Source organism: Agelaius tricolor, unplaced genomic scaffold (genome assembly GCF_023055355.1).
Source record: "Agelaius tricolor isolate 1412-34295 unplaced genomic scaffold, bAgeTri1.0.p SCAF_7, whole genome shotgun sequence".
Lineage (NCBI taxonomy): Eukaryota > Metazoa > Chordata > Aves > Passeriformes > Icteridae > Agelaius > Agelaius tricolor.
In genome coordinates this window covers 7,790,490-7,808,329 of record NW_027269267.1, presented here as the reverse complement: position 1 = coordinate 7,808,329, position 17,840 = coordinate 7,790,490, and the positions used below count along the sequence as shown (strand labels likewise).

The following is a 17,840-nucleotide window of genomic DNA, read 5'->3' as shown; positions in this document are numbered from 1 at the left end:
CTGCTGTTAAGCTTGCAGGAGTGGAGCTTTCCCTTCCCCTTGCCAGTTGCTGGGTCTGGGACTCAGCACTGATTCTATCCAGGAGTGTACTTGCCCTGCTGCACAGGAGCTGCATCCTCTGCCACCATCAATCTGATGTCTCAGAAAAAGGTGCTGAACTCCTTGTCCCTCAGGTAATGTCACAGACATGTTTTATGAAAAATCCTTTCCTTAGGATTTTTCCTCCTGAGAAGCTGAGAGGCCTCAGGAATAAAATGTCAACAATGGTTATCTGCTGCTGTGGAATGCAACAGGTGCATCTGGGATTGGTCTCATGTGGTTGTTTCTCATTAATGGCCAGTCACAGTCCAGCTGTCCAGACTGTCTCAGTCAGTCACAAGCCTTTGTTATCATTCCTTCGTATTCTATTCTTAGCTAGCTTTCTGATGAAATCCTTTCTTCTATTCTTTTAGTATAGTTTTAATACAATATATATCATAAAATAATAAATCAGCCTTCTGAAACATGGAGTCAACATTCTCATCTCTTCCCTCATCCTAAGACCCCCTGTGAACACCACCACAAGGTAACCAGGCCTTCTGCAGCTGGCAGGAAACAGAGTCTTTTGCATGAGCAGAAGTGCTGTACTTCTGTGATCCATAAATACACCCCAGTGTGGGGGACCTGCTGTCTTTGCCATGTCATGGCTGTGGGGGCTTTTTTTGGCACCAGCCAGGGTTGGGATGGAGGAGGAGGTGTCGGCAGCCCATAAAAGCCCAGGCAGGGAACGAGTGGGAAGCAGAATATGTGGGTGTAAATGTGAGCTTATCTCCTGCAGTGGCTGTCCCCTCCCACCCCCAAGCTCTGCTAGCTTTAATCATCTTAGACCCGTGCAAAAACTCTGCACATGTCAGCTGCAGGATGTTTGAGCAGCTGAATTGCTGAGCTGCAGGATCTAAACCCCTTGAGTTTGGGCTTTGTGGAGGTGGCAGACAGCTCCCAATGGCCACAGCTCCTGACCCCAGTGGCTGCTGCCTCCCCCTCTGGTGTGCCCTGGAGCAAGGAGTGTTTCACATCTGGGCTTGATATATTCAGAGAATGCTCAGCCACTGCATATTCAGTAAGGCATGATAAGTTCATTAAACAAATCTTCCACATCATCTGTGAGTGTACATTGCTCTAACCTCCTGTTTAATGTGCTGGTTATTGTAGTGTTGAAGTTTATTTCTGATTTGATGCTTTCCTCCTTTCCTGCCTGCCAGCATCTTTGAAAGACAACAGAATTTTATTTCAGATCTGTACTAGGTAATTGTGTTTGCTTGGCATGGTGCAGTGCTCCCTGTTACTTTGCATTCAGAAGTGTTACTCAGGCAGGGCAAAGTGCCATGGCAGGTGGAGTAAAATCACATTGCAGCCCAGCTGTAGCCCCCAGCTCCCTTCCTCCAAGACTCCCAGGGCTTGTGGTTCATTCTCCCAAGTATTTCACCTGGCTACAGAGCAGGATCCTGACATAAATGCCTTGGTTAAGCAGAGACAGGTAAAGTGATGAACCTGACCCAAATATTGACTCTATACAGGGGTGAGAAGGTGGCACTCATCCTATCCTGGAGGTGGGAAAGATGAATTACCAGGAGGTAAATAAAGTGTCTGGTGAGTCCTGGGAGGGCTGTTGGCTTGGATAATGGATGGCCTGTTGTGCCTTTACTGCAGAAAGGCTTTTCCAAAAGGTGTTTGCAGAGCTGTGCTCAATTCATTGTGCATTGCCTGGATGTGGCTGTGGAGGATTTTATTAGGATGAATGGAGCCATGAGCACTAAGGGAGAGTTAAGCAGAACTCACTGCCATGTCCTTGCCTTCCTGTGTGCACTGTGCAGGCTGCCCAGGAGATCACAAGGAGCTGCAGCAGCCTGTGGGAAGCATGGCACAAGGACTTCAGCAGGACATGAGCAGCTCCCTGCCATTGTCCTGGCTGGGAGTGGGAGCCCCAGAGAAAATTTACTAGAGAAACCCTGCTACTGAGCCATGAGGTGCAGAGAGGACCTCCTTGCTTTTTAAACTTCTCAGAGAGGAGCCTGAAGCTGGCTGGATCCAATCTTAGCCTCAGACTGTCAACAGTTCAAGTAACTTTGACCTGCAAAATTTAAAGATGGATTTAAAGATGGCAAAACAGATATATGTTTATATAAAACAAGTTATTCATTATGACAAATGATTAGACAAAAGGTCTTAATCAGAATTACTAACTACACAGAATAAAAGCTGAAAGTACTAATAATTATATAGGATAGTGCACTAAATTAAAGCAATTGTATTAAAGGTAGCAAAAAGAAACAGTTACTAAGTAGACATTGATGTAATTCACCATACCAACACAGAGTGGACAGGTCTCTTTCTCTTAACATTGAAGACCAACCTTGAGGGCCATCCCTATTCAAGGGAGAATATCCAAATGCAGTCCAAAAAGTCAGAAGAACCTCCTATATAGAAATTGGACTGGATTTTTAGAGTGTAAAGGGGCTGACTGTCAGTCATATGCTGCAGGCCAGTTTAGCAGCTTATCTGCCAAAGCTTTGCCTTACTGTCAGGATGTTCATTTGGGCTTGGTGTGCCAGACTGAGTTTCAGCATAATTCAACACCAAAACAACACATAGGACCCCTCTCAATCCACCCTGATAGATTGCAAATAGAACATTGTCCACTGAGTTTTTGACCACATTCCAGGTCAAAACAGGAGGGGGTGTGGGGGGAAAGCATCCTGCCACAATTGCACAGGATAGAAATGACTCCCCAGATGGGCTGGAGCAGAGCAGAGCAGCTCCCCAGCAGCTGGGAAATGCACCAGGAGCCCACACTCCCCCAGGGCTCCCTGGCTGTGACTGCCCACATCAGTGGCACCCTCGGGTGGCACCTTCAGCAGGGAGGGCAGGCTGAAGGTCCAGGTGCTACCAGTCTTGGATATCCCCATCTGCTGTGTGACATGGGAGCAGCAGCTGCTCCTTGGGCGCACTCTGGATTCCAGTGATGCCCTGCTGCACATGAGGGCTGCTCAAAGGCAGGAGGGAGGGCAGGGCTCCCCTCACGCTGCAGAGGAAGAGGATGCAGCCCTGTGCAGGCTTCAACAGCAGCAGCTTTTCCCTGAACAGAGAACCCTGAGCACAGCTGGCCAGTTTTAATCAAAGCCAAGAGTCACAGAGTGGATGTGGGAAACATGGATCCAAGTCCCTCTTCAGTTCTGATTAATGCAGATCTGAGCCCAGCTTCCCTCCCCTTCCCCAGGACTGCTCTGGGTATTGAGGAGAGTTACCCAGCAGCCCAAATGATGTTGTTTTTCAGCACTGCATCCATACACACGTCCTGCAGTGGGGAGCAGGAACTTGCTTCCATGGCAAACACCCAGCCCCTCACTGCAGAGCAGCCCTCACTGCTCCTTTCTTGCTGGAAAAGTTTGATTGGCATGAGAGAGACATGAAACCACATCTGCAGGATGGGCTGGGAGAGACCTTGTGAGCTGATGTAAAATCCAGTGGCCTGGACAGACATGGAGAGGATCTCTGTCCTGCTCTTAGCAAGCAGTGAGAGGATTTGACCTTGGTGGAGCTACACTCCATGCCCAGGGCTCCTTGTCCTCTTTGTGTGGGGTCTGTGTGGTGTCTTACAGAGCTGCTGGCAGAGGTTTGGGCTGGCAGATGAGTGCACTGGCTGTGCTTTGCTGTGCACTGCATCTGCTTCAGGCTGCCTACCCTAGAGTGTGCTGTTCCCTTTCAGAAATGCTCCTGCTGCAGCTGCTCCTGCAGCACAGCTTGGCCATCAGGCACCACCCGGGCTGGGGCTGAGATCTGGTGCCCAGCTTGACCATCTCTTCCTCCTGCTGCTTTATGTGCTTTAATTCATCACTTTCCACGTGATTAAGTGGCTTTTTGGTGGCTATTTCTTGCCAAGTGCTGCTGCTGGCTGCCGCTGGCTGCCTATCTCATCCACAGACCAGGTGAAGAATGCTCCTGCAGGATTGCTCCTGCAGGCAGCTGCCAGCTGCTGTGCCCTTGGGCTGGATTTGGGCATCGTGAGGTGCTCTCAGTCCACAGTCAGGTGTCCATCAGGAACCTGTCCCCACTCAGGCCACTCTGTGATGGCAGAGATGATGTGTCTGTGTGTGTGTGCTGGGGACATGGCTCAGGTGGGGTGGTGCTGGGAGCTTGAGGCCCTCCTTGCTGAGGATACACAGGGAGGACCTGGTGGGGGGAACCACAGCAGCTCTTCTGTCCAAGGGATGTCTTGAAGTGGTGTTGGTGTTCTGCAGGGGAGGAGCAGGAGAAGGCAGGCTGGCAAGGACATGGCACAGCACCTCAAGGAGGCTGAGCCTGCTGTGAGGGAGCTCTGGAACTTAATGCCTGGGTGTGGGAACCCAGGACATCCCTCTGGCTGTCCAGGAGGCCAGGACCCCTGCCAGGGGGCTCAGAAGCCCTGGCACAGAGCCCAAAACACCTGTGGGTTTGATTATGACCCGTGGAGCAAATTACCAACCCTATATGAAGATCAGCAAGCCACAACAGTTTAGGCAGAATAACACTGAAGTTATCATAGGGTGGAAAAGTAGATTTTGGGGTTTCTGGTATGGGGGTTCAGGAGGCAAGATGGAGGGAACTGGGCATGTCCAGCCTTTCTCCTTCTTCTTCTTGGCCTCCATCTTCTGCTGTGATGTTGGCACTTTCAGATTGGTTTAGAGTAGAAGCTCAGTGTCTAACATAGGTGATCGGTATTGGAAAGTAATTGTAAACATTGTACACGCAGTTTTTAGTATAAAGACATAACAGGGAGAGTGCCTGGAACTGTCGTGCTGAGCAGACCTTGGCAGGACAGGAGGAAGAATTTTATAGATAAGATACAATAAACAACCTTGAGACCGAGAAATGAAGAGCTCTGACTCCTTCTTCAAGCGCCAGGCTGGGAAAAGAGACTTTTAACATTTCTCAGGGTCACTCTGACAAGCCAGACGCACCAACACCTGGGCAAAGTTTGGTGGCCTCAGTCTACACAAAAATGAAACCTCTGCCTGCAGATGGAAATCTGTCCTCTCTTCAACTCCTTGCTCTCAAAGCCCTGGTTGGCTCCTCAGCTGCTTCTGCAATCTCCTGTGAGCAGCCACATCCCACGTGTACCGAGTGCTATTTCTGGTGGCAGTGCAGGCTGTGCTGCAGCTGCAAACCCCAGCACAGCCACACTGGTCCATCCTGTCTGCTCACAGCCCTGTGATCCTACCACAGGACACATCCTCTCTGCCCCAGCTCACCCCAGCCAGGGCTCTGTGACCATCCTGTGTGCAGCCTGGTCCCAGGCAGTGCTGACAGCAGGAGCTCTGCCAAGGAACGCTGAGGCAGCTCCTTCAAAGGTCACCCTGGTGATGATGAGCACAGGAAGGGCTCAGATGTGACACAGCTGTGGCTGGGAGATGGGGGGAAGTGTGCGCTGAGCTGTGACTGCTCTTACAGGAGCTCAGGAAACCAAAGCCTGCAGAAGGCAAAGGGGCTCGGGGCTCTGTGGCACGAGGACCTCACCCCAGCACTGGTCCCATGAATGCAAGCAGCTGGTAGAGATCAAACCCAGGGGAGTGGAGATGTTCAGCCACCAGAGTCAGGCAGCAGCTCTGCTCCTTCACTGCCCAGCAGCTGGCTGGATGTGCTGGGATGTGCAGTGCTTGGGTTCCAGCCAATCCAGCCCTGGTGTCATCAAAGCTGCACGTCCTTGGCTGGCTTGCCATCCTGTCAGAGAAAGTGAGCCCTGCTGAGGGCCATGGTGGTGCCCACAGGGAAGTGGCCAAAGTGGGTGAGATGAGACCTGTCACCTCCAGTTAGGTAAAATGAGTCCCACCAGCTGTTCTTGGACAAACTTGGAAGAAAACAGGAGTATTTTAATATGCAAGAAGAGGTCCCCAGTGATAATTTAAAATCATAGCAATGTATATTAGAGATAGGAGCTACCTACAGATTCTTAAGTCACCATCATATTAAATGCCTCTGGCCATGAAGACATGGGCTTTTAGAAGCAATTTTTGTGCTGAGTCTACACAGGATTGCCCTGCAAGGCAGACTTGTCCTCACTGCCAGCTGGTGAAGCTGTGCCAAGGTTTATGTCCCCACAGCACACAACTCTGGAGCAGAGTGGGTTCCTTCAATCAGGACCCAATTCTCCAAATTCTTTTGGTGGAAGATGAGATATAAACATCTATTGATTTTTTTTTTTTTCCAGTGGCAGCATATCTCTGCAGCTTTCTGGTCTTGCTCCACTGCTCTGTTTACCACTGGCTCCTCAGAGTTTCCAGAGATGAAAAAGAGCAGGATCAATCATAAGGAAGAACTCTTGGTGGCAAAAAAAAATTTAACAGCATAGAGCTGCAGTAGCACAGTCTGTGGCTTCTGACTCTACTTCCAGCCTGGCAGCCACAGCAGCTTCCCAACATGAGCATCTCTAGTGTGGTCAACCCTCAGCATTAACCAGCCACGAGTCATGCTCTAAATAATGCTGAGATGTGGTTTAGAGCTCAAGGTTGTTTCTTTAGAGAGTACATGCTGGTGTCCTTTATGTACACTATGGTATTTAAGTTTTCCTACCTAAGATGACAAGAAACTTCTCCTTTTCTCACATTGTCATGCCCTTTCGGGGCCAGGGGTTATCAGGAAATGAGTCAGGAGTCACCAGAAGTTCACGAGGGCACGAGGTGCCTGCTTGGTGCACCTGCAGTGCTCTGCTGAAGCCACTCCCAGGGCAATGCTCCCTGACTTTCCTGGAAATTGGGACCTCATTTGCCTCCCAATCGCTGCTCCCCAGCCTCCCCCCAGCACATGCTGAGATGTTCTCTGTGCCAGGGGCTGGAGGTGTGCAAGGCTGCTGCCCATGGGTGGTGCAGAGAAGCACGGGGCTGTGAGCTGTGGAGCTGCTGCTGCTGCTGGGCAGGCAGGAGCTCTGGGTGTGCCAGCACTGCTGAGGCTGGGCTGGGAGGGCTCCTGGTGGGGCAGGACAGAGGCTGTTCCAGCTGTTTGACCTCCAGCCACAGCAGGAAATGCAGAGTGGGGCCAGGCTGGCTGCAGTCGCTGCTCTGCGTGTGTGGGGTGGATGCTGATGGCACAGCTGCTGGCAGAAACTCCTGCAGGAGCAGATGCTGTCTGTGCAGCTCTCTGGTGAGGCTGCCTGCTGCAGCAGCTCTCTCAGAGGTGTTCCCTGCCTGCTTTCCTCCACTGCTTCAGCAGCATCACCTCTCAGCACCGTGGCTGCTGATTCTGCAGTAGGCACTCACTGCCACTGCCCCTCGCCCCCAAAAGGGGCTGCTCATGGTTCATCAAAGCCACCAAGGCCCTACCCACCAGCCCCCATCCACCTGCTGTGCACAGCAGAGGGTCCCAGTGCCCTTCATTGGGAATTGTGCTGGTCCTGCAAGCTGCTCCTCTGAGGGAGGTGGTTCTGCTACTCACAGAAACACTTCCCAGGGCTCAGTGGGCCTTCATGTCCCATCCCTCCAGCCCTTCTCTGTGCACATGGAAAAGGAGCAGTGAGGCACAGGGGAGCCCCAAAAGCTTTTGTGGTGCAGACCAGCCCCTCCTTGTTCCCTGTGAGCAGGTTTAGTGCTGCTGTGTAAACCCAGCTGCAGGTCTAATCCCTAGGGAGCTGCCAGCTCCTCTGACACCAGTTTGTCCCCAAATCCCACACACCCTCCCTGCTCTCTGCCTTCCCCCTTGCCAACAGCATGTGTGCACCTGGGGAGGGACATTCCTGGTACCCCTGATAAGGCTCTTGCAGATACTGGGGAAGAAAGAAGTGGGAATAGCACTTCCTGCACCTCCCCTCTCAGTTTCTTCATGGCTGAAAGGTCAGCCATCTCCTTTCTGTGATCAGGGAGGTTGTGGCTTCCTGGTATTCCCATGGGAACCAGGGCTTCCAGAGCAAACATCAGCTGCCCCAGCACTGCTGAGGACCCAGCTGCTGCTGGTTCTGTCACCACAAGGTCTCCAGCAGCTTCAGCTCTGTGCTGGAGGCTGCAATGTGCCTGTCTGTGGCTTTGCAAATCTCTTTCCTCGTCTGCAAAACAGTGCCCTGCAAAGCACTGAAGTGCAAAGCTGGAGGGTTTATTACAGCAGGTGGTGGAGAAAGGCTTAAAATCTAAATTTCAGCTGAAATCTGTGCTCCATGGGTCACCCCCTGCCCTCCAGCCTCACCCCAGCACAGCCTGCTTACAGACTGTTGGGACAGACAAATTTACTGAGGTGCCAACCAGATGCCTTAAGACTGAGGGAAAGCCAAACCAAAATAAACCTGATGTAGCTGGGTGCTTTAATTTGCAGGAAGAACTGTGCAACAGCAGGCTGAATATTTCTTGCTGTATCAAGCATAAATTCATCAGGTATTCCATTTCCTGGGAAAAAAAAATAAAGCAGAATAATTCACTTGGAAATAAAGAGTGGAGCTATTTTTCCCTCTGACATGGTGAATGCAATTACCTAAGGCATGGGAGGCTGAGATAACTCACTGATTCAGCCCCCACTCTCCAAAGAAACCATCATCATTCTGTCAGAAAAGGCTTTAAACTCCAATTCACATCCTGAATGCTAAAACATCACCACATACAGAAGCTGTCCTTATGATTTCCATGCACCAGCTGCTGCATCACAAGGAAAACACACTCAGAGACAGGCCAGAATTTATTATTGTTGAGGCCAGTGCAAGCTCCCTGTGTTTGCTGACCCTTTTCCTGATGCTGTTGGTGTCTCCTTGTCCATCAGGAGCAATGTTTCCTAGTGAAACAAAGCCCACTGGCTCCCTGTATAGTAGTGTGTGAGCCATGCTGGGGCTGGGAAAATGTGCATGGGGGTTGAGAGTCTCGAGCTGTGTCTGTTTGTCACAGACATCTTTTATGAAAAGTCCTTTCCTTAGGATTTTTCCTCCTGAGAAGCTGAGAGGCCTCAGGGACAAAATGTAAACAATGATTATCTACTGCTGTGGAATGCAACAGGTGTATCTGGGATTGGCCCTTGTTGATTGTTTCTAATTAATGGCCAATCACAGCCCAGCTGGCTCAGACAGAGAGCCCGAGACAGAGCCTTTGTTATCATTCTTTTTCTATTCTTAGCCAGCCTTCTGATGAAATCCTTTCTTCTATTCTTTTAGTATAGTTTTAATGTAATATATATCATAAAATAACAAATCAAGCCTTCTGAAACATGGAGTCAGATCCTTGTCTCTTCCCTCATCCTCAGACCCCTGTGAACATGGTCACATCTGTTTGTAGAGCTCAGGGCAGGCAAGCCATAAGCCTGTGATTGCCCCCAAATTTAATTCCATTTGGGCAGCACTCTCCCACCTCTTCTGCCATTACATAATGGGGAGCAGAGTAATGACTTTCAGCAATGCTGTTTGAGTGGCAGCAGTCCAATTCTGGACTGTATTTTTTTTTTTAATGGTGGGGGGAGAGCAGGTTGGCAGAGGGGAGGAAGCATCCGTTTGGTTCGCCTGCAATCCCTGTTTCGCTCTGGGAGCTTTAGAGGACAGACACATTCTTCCATCTCTGCTAATCCTCCTCTGATACAGAGGATTTTCCTGCCATTAAATGATAGCTTGTGAGAAAAAAATGCCAACTTTTCAGGGACTGACTCGTGTGGCTAAGGGCACCCTCATGAGCAGGAGGGAGGACACAGCCACTGCCTGGCCAGGTAAGAACACATCCTGTCGGGATTTCTGTTGGGAATTTTGGTTTCCACCATTTAATGCTGAGCTGGTTACACTCCTCTGTACCAGCACCTATTTCCTGGGGATAGAGCCAGTCCCTTACTGTTGGTGATCCTTTCCCACCTCAGATGAGAGGAATCTGCCTTTGGCATGGCTTGTGGGAAGGACGCAGATGAACTCCTGAAAAGCGGTGGCACAAAGCTGCAGGATTCCCTGAGAAGGTCAGTGGTGGAAGACAGATACTCACCAGGAAGGTGCTGGGGACTTCTTCAGTTTGAAAGTGTGTGAGAGAAGAGCGTTTTCCTTCATCTTCCTTTCTAAACATAGATCTTTTTGTGGAAAAATGATGCAGGGAAATGACAGAGGATGAAACCCGTCTCTATTCTTCCTGTGTGCTTTTAGATCCCTTAAGTTTGCTTGCCAGACCTGAAATGCCAGTAGAGAATAATCAAGGTAATGTTTGCCATCGTTCTGACTGGTGAGTATACTCTTATTCTGCATTATCCAGTAGTGGATTAGACAGATCATTTGGAAAGGTGGTGGTTAAATATTCAATTATTGCAATCATTGTCTCTTTACTCTTCTTAAGACTCTGCAACCTTTATTTTTTGTTTCTTTTCCTTTGGTCTCTCACTCTTTCTTCCAAATACTGAGTTACTGTAGTATTTAAAAGAGTGAAAGATATCATCCATGGGAGGTGATTTTTTTATTCTTTAATGTCACAAATGTTTTTGACCTTACTGCTCTATTTCACACATCTCATTTGAGTGCTCAAGTGTGTCACTGAGGGGCTGAAAGCTTCCAGCTGCTGCCCTTTTTTAGGGAAGGGGAAGGAGTGAGGTGGGAAAGATGGGAATGTTTCAGGCTATGTTGATCAGAGGAGATCTCACAAATGGGGAAGAGCTGATCTCTTTTGCCCCGAGCAAAAGCTCTCCCAAGGGTTTGGTGCAGTTCACGTGGAGGATTTTTTCCAACTTCTTTTCCAGGAGAAAGAGGGGAAATTGCCCATTGCTGAGGGGTCTCTCTGAGCTCCTGTTGCTGGGGGGATATTTTCTCATTGGATTTTCTCATATTCTTGCTGTCCATGTCCCACACATTGCAAAATGCTCTTGTAAACAGAGATCTTAGAAGCCTGCTATGAAAAGCCCCTAGCAGAAGACCCAGATTTGGCACTTGTGTATAAGGAAAACAGGCTGGATATGGCTTGGGGCAGATATTTCCTTTATTGAGTGATTAGAGGGGAAGCAGGGGGGAAGGAGGGGATCTGGTTATCAGCAGGCTCATTCCTACACTGCCCACCATGGGCACAGCAGTGGGTGGAGGTCTGCTCTGAAGGCCAGGAATGTGACTGAGCTTGGGGCAGCTGGAGCTTGCTCAGGACAGCCTCACCCATGGGACAGCCCATGCACAAATGCCCCTCTGGATGTCACCCTGAACCCACACAAGGCTCCCTACCAGCAGCAACCCTTGCATCCATCATTTTCCAGACAACCACCTGCAGCCAGACATTTGGGAACAGGCAAATCCTTAATCTGTCTGGCCCTGAGTTTATGTAACAGCCTAACAAAAACAACATATGCCCCTGCTGGCAGGCAGAGGGTGGGCTGGTGCAGAGGGGAGCAAACAAGGCAGCCCCTGGGCAGACTGCACAAAGAAAGAGCAATCTGAGACCAGCTTATTGTTCCTCTTCTTGTCCTTAAACTCCAGCTGTTATCAGGAGGATTGAAGGGGACTTTCCTTTAGCTGTGGCTCTTAGATAAGGGCATGGGGAAAAGGGGAAGAGCAGACAAACAAACTGACAACCTGTCTGAAATCCTTTCCACCTCCCAGAGTCCTTCACTGCCATTTATCCTTGAAGTGATGTTGTTTTGCTAATTCTCCAGTCACAATAGTGTGCCCAGGCATGATGAGACCTGAATTTTGATGAAGAGGCCCCAGCTCATCCTTTTGTGATGCTCTCTGTGTATCTGAATACCTTTCCTACATGCAATAACCAGAATGGTTTGAACAGACCCAGGCTCCAGGGCAGCTCCTGGGTTGATGCCCTTCAGCAGGGACTTGCCCAACAACTGGTTTTGCAAGTCTCTTCTACACAGGTAGTGTAAAACTCCTAAATACAGCCCCCTGCATGTTGTCTTTAGAAAGGATGGAGGAAAGGCAGAGCAAGTGCAGCCCAAACTATCGTTTGACCTGTACATTAAAGCCTTAAGGACTGCAAAATTAAAACTTGATGCTTGCTGAAGCTGATGCTTCTGGGCATATCACCTCACAGGCCTGTCCTGTTAAAAATGCCCATGGGAATGCAGCTGAAGTGGGCAATCCCTGTGCTGCCAACCACAGGGAGAGGCAGCCCAGCTGCTGGGAGCTTCCCCCTCTGGACACTCAGCAGGAGCATGGGGGAAACCCCCCTGATCCCAGCAGCACAGTAGAGGTGGCTGTTGGTAAAGCTGTTGGTGTCTCACGTTTTGCTGAAAAAAAAGAAAAAAAGGGTTGTGATTGTATGGGAGCTAATAAACTGCAGCAGCAAACTAGTCAGCAGCAATAGCACCATTTTGTGCTCGTGACTACACAGAGGTTGCTGGTGTGGCTGCTGATTTTGTGGAGGAGGAGGTAGGGTGTGTCTGGGAGAGCAATTAAGGAAACTGCCTTCAGTTCTTCCTCTCTAATGAGTTTATATTCATGGAATCAGAGAAAGGAAGGGACCTAAAGGATCATCTCATTCCAGGCCCTCTACCACGAGCAGGGACACCTTCACTAGCCCAGGTTTCTCAGAGCTTCATCCAGCCTGGCCTAGAGCACTGCCAGGGCTGGGGCATCCACAGCTTCTCTGGGTACCCTGTGCCAGGGCCTCACCACCCTCACAGTACAGAATTTCTTCCATATATCTAACCTAAATTCCCTCTCTTTCAGATGGGAAAAGCATTTTGAATTAAAAAAAAAAATCACTTTTCAGATTTTTTTTGACTGGATGTTTTTTTCCCTGCAAAAACCCTGTCTGTGGAGGCTGATGTCTCCCAATCCTTTTGCTCCTTTTTGCTCTTCTCTCATTTCTCCCAAAAGCCTTCTTCTCTTCCTTGTTGTTCACCCACCTGTGTGGGACTAACGTGGGAGGAAACCACAGCCTTGCACCTCCCATGTCAGGCTGATAAAGGACAAAGTGGCTGCTCCCATCAAACATAAGGCACTATGGTGACTCTTGAGAACTGGCAAAGCAGCAAAAACTGTGCTGGAGATGCAGAGTTTCTCATCTATGATGAGATCATGAAGCCAGCAGTTGAACAATATCTCTTAGTTTGTTTTCACTCATGCTGTTTCCCACACAGTGGGAAAATGTTTTCAAACACTCATTTCATCTCCTTGAGAGTTCCCCTTCCAGTGCTGCACCAGCTCATGGCTCTGGGGAAGGAAGGAAGGAAGGAAGGAAGGAAGGAAGGAAGGAAGGAAGGATGGATTTGGCACACTTTGGACAATTAATTGATCTCCCCTGCCCATTGCCAGACTCAGCATACACTGCCATCCCCTTTTCCACACCCAGGAATGCTGTAACCCACCCACAGCTGCTGGCCTTCAATGCATTTCTGCCTGCTCCCTGGCCAAACCATGTTCCCATCAGGCAGCAGAGAGAGCCCAAAAGAGACACTTGAGAAACACTGAATTCTAGGTGAGCCCCCTCTTGGGGAGAGGGATTAATCAGTCTGTGTTCCAGGTGACATATTCTCAGCAGGTTTAGAAAGTCCAGAAGATTTTTAGGAATTTTGCACAAGAGCTCCTCAGTCAGCACTGGTGTACAGGTGGCAATTAGCTTGGCTAGAGGGGAGGAAAAGAGAGTGTGATGTCTTTTTACTGCTCTAATTAATTTGCTAATGATGCATTCTTCTCTCTGTGGGGTGGCAGTGATCCTTTGGGTCCCACAGGTGCACGGGGCGTGGGCCTGCGTGCGCTCCTGCCCTCCCAGCTGTGTGTGCTCCCCGGAGAGGAGCTGCTCCGTGCGCTGCGACCGCGCCGGGCTGGGCCAGATCCCCAGCGAGTTCCCCTGCGAGGCCTCCTCCATCAACCTGGATAAAAACAGCATCAAGTTCCTGTCCGAGAGGGCCTTCGGGACGCTGCCTTCCCTCAAGTCCCTGTCCCTCAACCACAACAACATCTCCTTCATCACGCCGGGCGCCTTCAAGGGGCTGCCCAGCCTGACGGAGCTGAAGATGGCCCACAACGAGTACATCCGCTACCTGCACACGCGCACCTTCACCGCGCTCCGGCGCCTCGTCAGGCTGGACCTGGCCGACTGCAACCTCTTCAACATCCCAGACAGGATCTTCATCGAGCTGCCTGCTCTGCAGGAGCTGTTCTGCTTCCAGAACAACTTCCGAAGGATCCCGGGCGCCATCAGGGGCATGGAGAACTTGACCCATGTGTACCTGGAGAGAAACAGGATCGAAGCGGTGGCCTATAACTCCCTGCAGGGCCTGACCAAGCTGAAATACCTGAATCTGCAGGACAACAAGATAAATGTCATCCACGAGCGAGCTTTTCAGGGCTGTCAGAGGATGGAGTACCTGTACCTGAATGACAACTTGATCGCTGAGCTTCCAGAAAACTCCTTTGATGGCCTGAGGCACCTGAAGATGCTCAACCTGGGGGGGAATTTTCTCAGGAACATTTCCAACACCTGGTTCCGGGACTTGGGGGAGCTGGAGTTCCTCTACCTGGACCGCAACAGGATCAGCTACATCGAGGAAGGGGCTTTTGAGAACCTCACCAGCCTGGTGGCTCTGCACTTGAATAGCAACAACCTGACGACGCTGCCCTTCTCCGTGTTCGAGCCCGTGTACTTCCTGGGCCGGCTGTACCTCTTCCGCAACCCCTGGGAGTGCGACTGCCGCCTGGAGTGGCTCAAGGAGTGGATGGAGAACTACAGGCTGGTCAGGGACATCCCGTGTGCCTCCCCCTCCTCGGTGGCTGGCGTCGATCTGACGGACGTGCTCTTCGAGAGGTCTCCTGAAGGTTTCTGCCTGGACCCGGAGGAGCTGAACGTCACGTCCGAGCGGCCGACCCCCAGCGAGGAGCCTTGGTCCACCACAGAGAGCAAGTTCAACAGCCTTATCTCCAAACTCCTGCTCCAGATGGGCCTTCCTGAAGAGGTGGCAAACGCCACTGAAGTGTACAGTAACAGCACGCAGCCGGACGGACAGACTGAAGGGGTTTCTTCCGGCGGGGGGGAGGACAGAACCGAGGCTGACTCCTGTTCCTTATACCTCCCAGCACTTTTGGCAGTGATTGTTCTGCTGTGCAAATAATCCAAGGGCTGCATGGAGCAGGGGTTCTGCTTAAGTGTTAGACCCTGCACCTACTTAGTCATCAGAGTGGGCCTCTGATATGTAAAGGGCTCCAAACTCTTCCAGGTTGGATTTGTTGGATCTGCCTCCAGATTCCCCTGGGAGCTGGTGAGATCTGGGTCCCGCTCTGGGTGACAAACCTGCCCTGTGGGTGTCCCAGTGCCTCCTGGATGCTCACAGGGAGATGAGCAGCACTAAGGCTGAATTTTGCCCACAGGTGTGTGATGTTCCTGCTGGGAAAGGAGGGAAGAGGGGTCTGTGGGGTGTTTGTCCCAATGGGCCAGCTTGAGAGAGCAAGATGTTCCATGGTGACTGAGCTTCATGAGAGCAAGAGGAGGCTTCATGTCCTGACAGACACCCACACCCACGGCAGATATTGCTGAACAACAGGAAACTATTCCTGACTTCCCCCAGTGGGTGCAGGAGGGAGCAGGGCAGTCCTGGGCAACATCCAGGGAACATGTACAGGCCTCATGGAAACATCCAGGGATGCAGCACTAGGCCTCATGGAAACATCCAGGGAACATGTACAGGCCTCATGGAAACATCCAGGGATCATGTACAGGTCTCATGGAAACAAGGAAAGTGCCCAGGGGGCCACCTGCCCCAGGCAGATCTGGGATGGGCACAGTATTTTGGCTGTGACCACAGGCAGGAGTTTGATGCTTTCTCCCCCCTGTTATCCTGTTACTGCAGGAGAATCAGATGGACCTGTGTTTGTCCAAATATTCTTCTCTGAGGCAAAGCTACTTAACCTACTTATTCCAATAATTTCAATGTGTTTAATTTTTCAGTGAATATATTGTTTCAAGGAATACATTTTTTTATTTGTAGATTGTTTCATGGCATGGCTGCAAGGGCAGAGCATGGTGATGACAAATGCAACCAGGGCCTGTGAAACATATGTACCATGTAGTGTGTCCTATTATGCCATACTGATAATTTTCTTTTATATGGTATCTTAAGTGTTTGATCTTTGAAATCTTCAATGAAAGCTGCTAATATGACCAGAAAAAAAGATGTTTTATGTATCAAAGCATATTAATAAAATAATTTGATATTTTACTTACAAAAATAAATTAAGTGCTCAAACCTAGGTTTTGGGTTTTTTTGAGATCCTTGAACAACTCTGGTGATTTCTTTTGTAGGTTGTTCAAATGGGTGCACACTAGTGTCCTTTCAGGCCTAGAGCAAATGGCAAGCTATTTATTGCAACATAAGTACTTTCACTTAGAACCTGACTGTGCTTATGTTTGTGTTAAGCAGCAGCACTTGAAAATATAAGTGACTATATAGAGATACACTTCTGTCCAAAAAGATCTACTGCTTTCTAATTAGTGCCAGAGATTTCCAGAGGAAAGCTGAGTACAGGGAAAACCAAGCCTGCAATGGCTTCTCAGTTATCTGTAGCTTGAGCACAGTTTCCCCAGGGAATCAGAATGCCAGATGGTTTGATAAATGCCTATTTGACCTGTTCCCTGAACTAAATTCAATGAGTTTGGATTTCCAGGCTATTTATGAATCCATTAATCTTCTTAAGTGCTAAATTCATCTGAGTATTATAAGAGGCTGTTTTTCAAACCTAGTCCAGCCTGGTGCTGTAGAGGCATATTAGGCTAAGGATGCCTTTAGAGGAGCACTGTTTCATCCTGTCAGGGGAGGTTTAGCAATAGGCCTGGTACAGATGGTAGGACACAAATGGTTGTATTTCACTTCCTATAAGTACAGACGCCTCATGAGTGAATTGTTTTTATAACCCACAAATTCATTTTCTGTGCTGGGGCACATTAAAGCTTGTTGGAGTGTGATGCCATTTCCTGTTTCACCTATCCCAACCCCCCAGGTGTGCCAACCTCTCCTTTCCCCTTCCCCTGTCTCCAGGCTTAAAAGGAGACGGGGTCAGGATTCTGTTGGGAGCTGTTACAAGATTCAGAGGTCTGTCATCCTGGAATAAAACTCTGGATTAAAACTCTACAATTGAATCCTCTCCTCTTCACCGTGGCCTGAACCTTTCCCACCTGAGGTAAACTGAGTTCCTGCTTTGCCTGGATTTGTTCTGAGTGCCCAGCTGCAGCACCCAGCCAGCCAAAGGTGTCTCTGGGGTGAAACACCACAGCTGCCACCTTTGGTGCAGCAGCAAGGGCCAGACGAGCCCAGGCACGTCCCACCAGGTAATATTGGGATTAATATTCCTATAAAAGCTGAAGATCACCTCACTGTGCAATTGCTGAGTGGCTTTCAAGTCAATCAGTGCTTCAAAGATGCTCCTGCTTTACCTGCAAGATGCAGATCTGAATGTGAAGCATCTTAAAATGTTGTTTTTAGCAGAGGTTGTGCTGTCAGGTGATGGGCAAGAGGGCTGTACATTGCACTCAGCTGTGTGACAGCAGGGACACTGACCTTGGGGTCGATGGTTTAAGTGTCTCTTGTGCTCAAACCCCTGCCTGGCCCAGAGAGCTTTCCCTGTGCTGCTGTGACACAGCCTGGAGAGAGTGGCTGATGTTGTGCTGGGTGTAATGTCTTCATCTTCCCTGCAGGAATGGGGACAGACTCTCTGCTCTCCTGCTCTGAAATCCTGCTCTGAGCTGAGAGATCAGCAAAGTGTGTTTCCAGTGCCACAGAGCAGCTGCACATGGCACTCCAAGTGGATTGGAAAGGTCTGTGAGCCTGTGGCTGCTTTTCTCCTCTACTCTGTGTTGCTCATTCCTTGAGGAGACCCTAGAACTGCCTGCTTCATTCTTTCATGATCCTTGTTTCTAAACTCTTAGCAAATGGCTTGTTTCTCTGATTACTCAGGCAGGTGACAACTCACAATT

General features: G+C 49.8%; 1 protein-coding gene across 1 annotated transcript; it reads left to right on the top strand.

Annotated features, from left to right (window-relative positions):
* Positions 1-8,120: 8,120 nt before the first annotated feature.
* On the top strand, positions 8,121-16,120 carry NYX (nyctalopin). Its single transcript, XM_071430286.1, has 2 exons — positions 8,121-10,144; positions 13,586-16,120. The coding sequence occupies exons 1-2, from the start codon at positions 10,048-10,050 to the stop codon at positions 14,983-14,985; spliced, it is 1,497 nt and encodes a 498-aa protein (XP_071286387.1). The 5' UTR covers positions 8,121-10,047; the 3' UTR covers positions 14,986-16,120.
* Positions 16,121-17,840: the final 1,720 nt, after the last annotated feature.

Bases quoted from the DNA above. Each gene is read 5' to 3' on its own strand.
- NYX (XM_071430286.1), top strand. From the start codon at position 10,048: ATGACAGAGGATGAAACCCGTCTCTATTCTTCCTGTGTGCTTTTAGAT. The intron at 10,145-13,585 runs GTAATGTTTGCC...GTGGGGTGGCAG, and splicing joins GCCAGTAGAGAATAATCAAG to TGATCCTTTGGGTCCCACAG.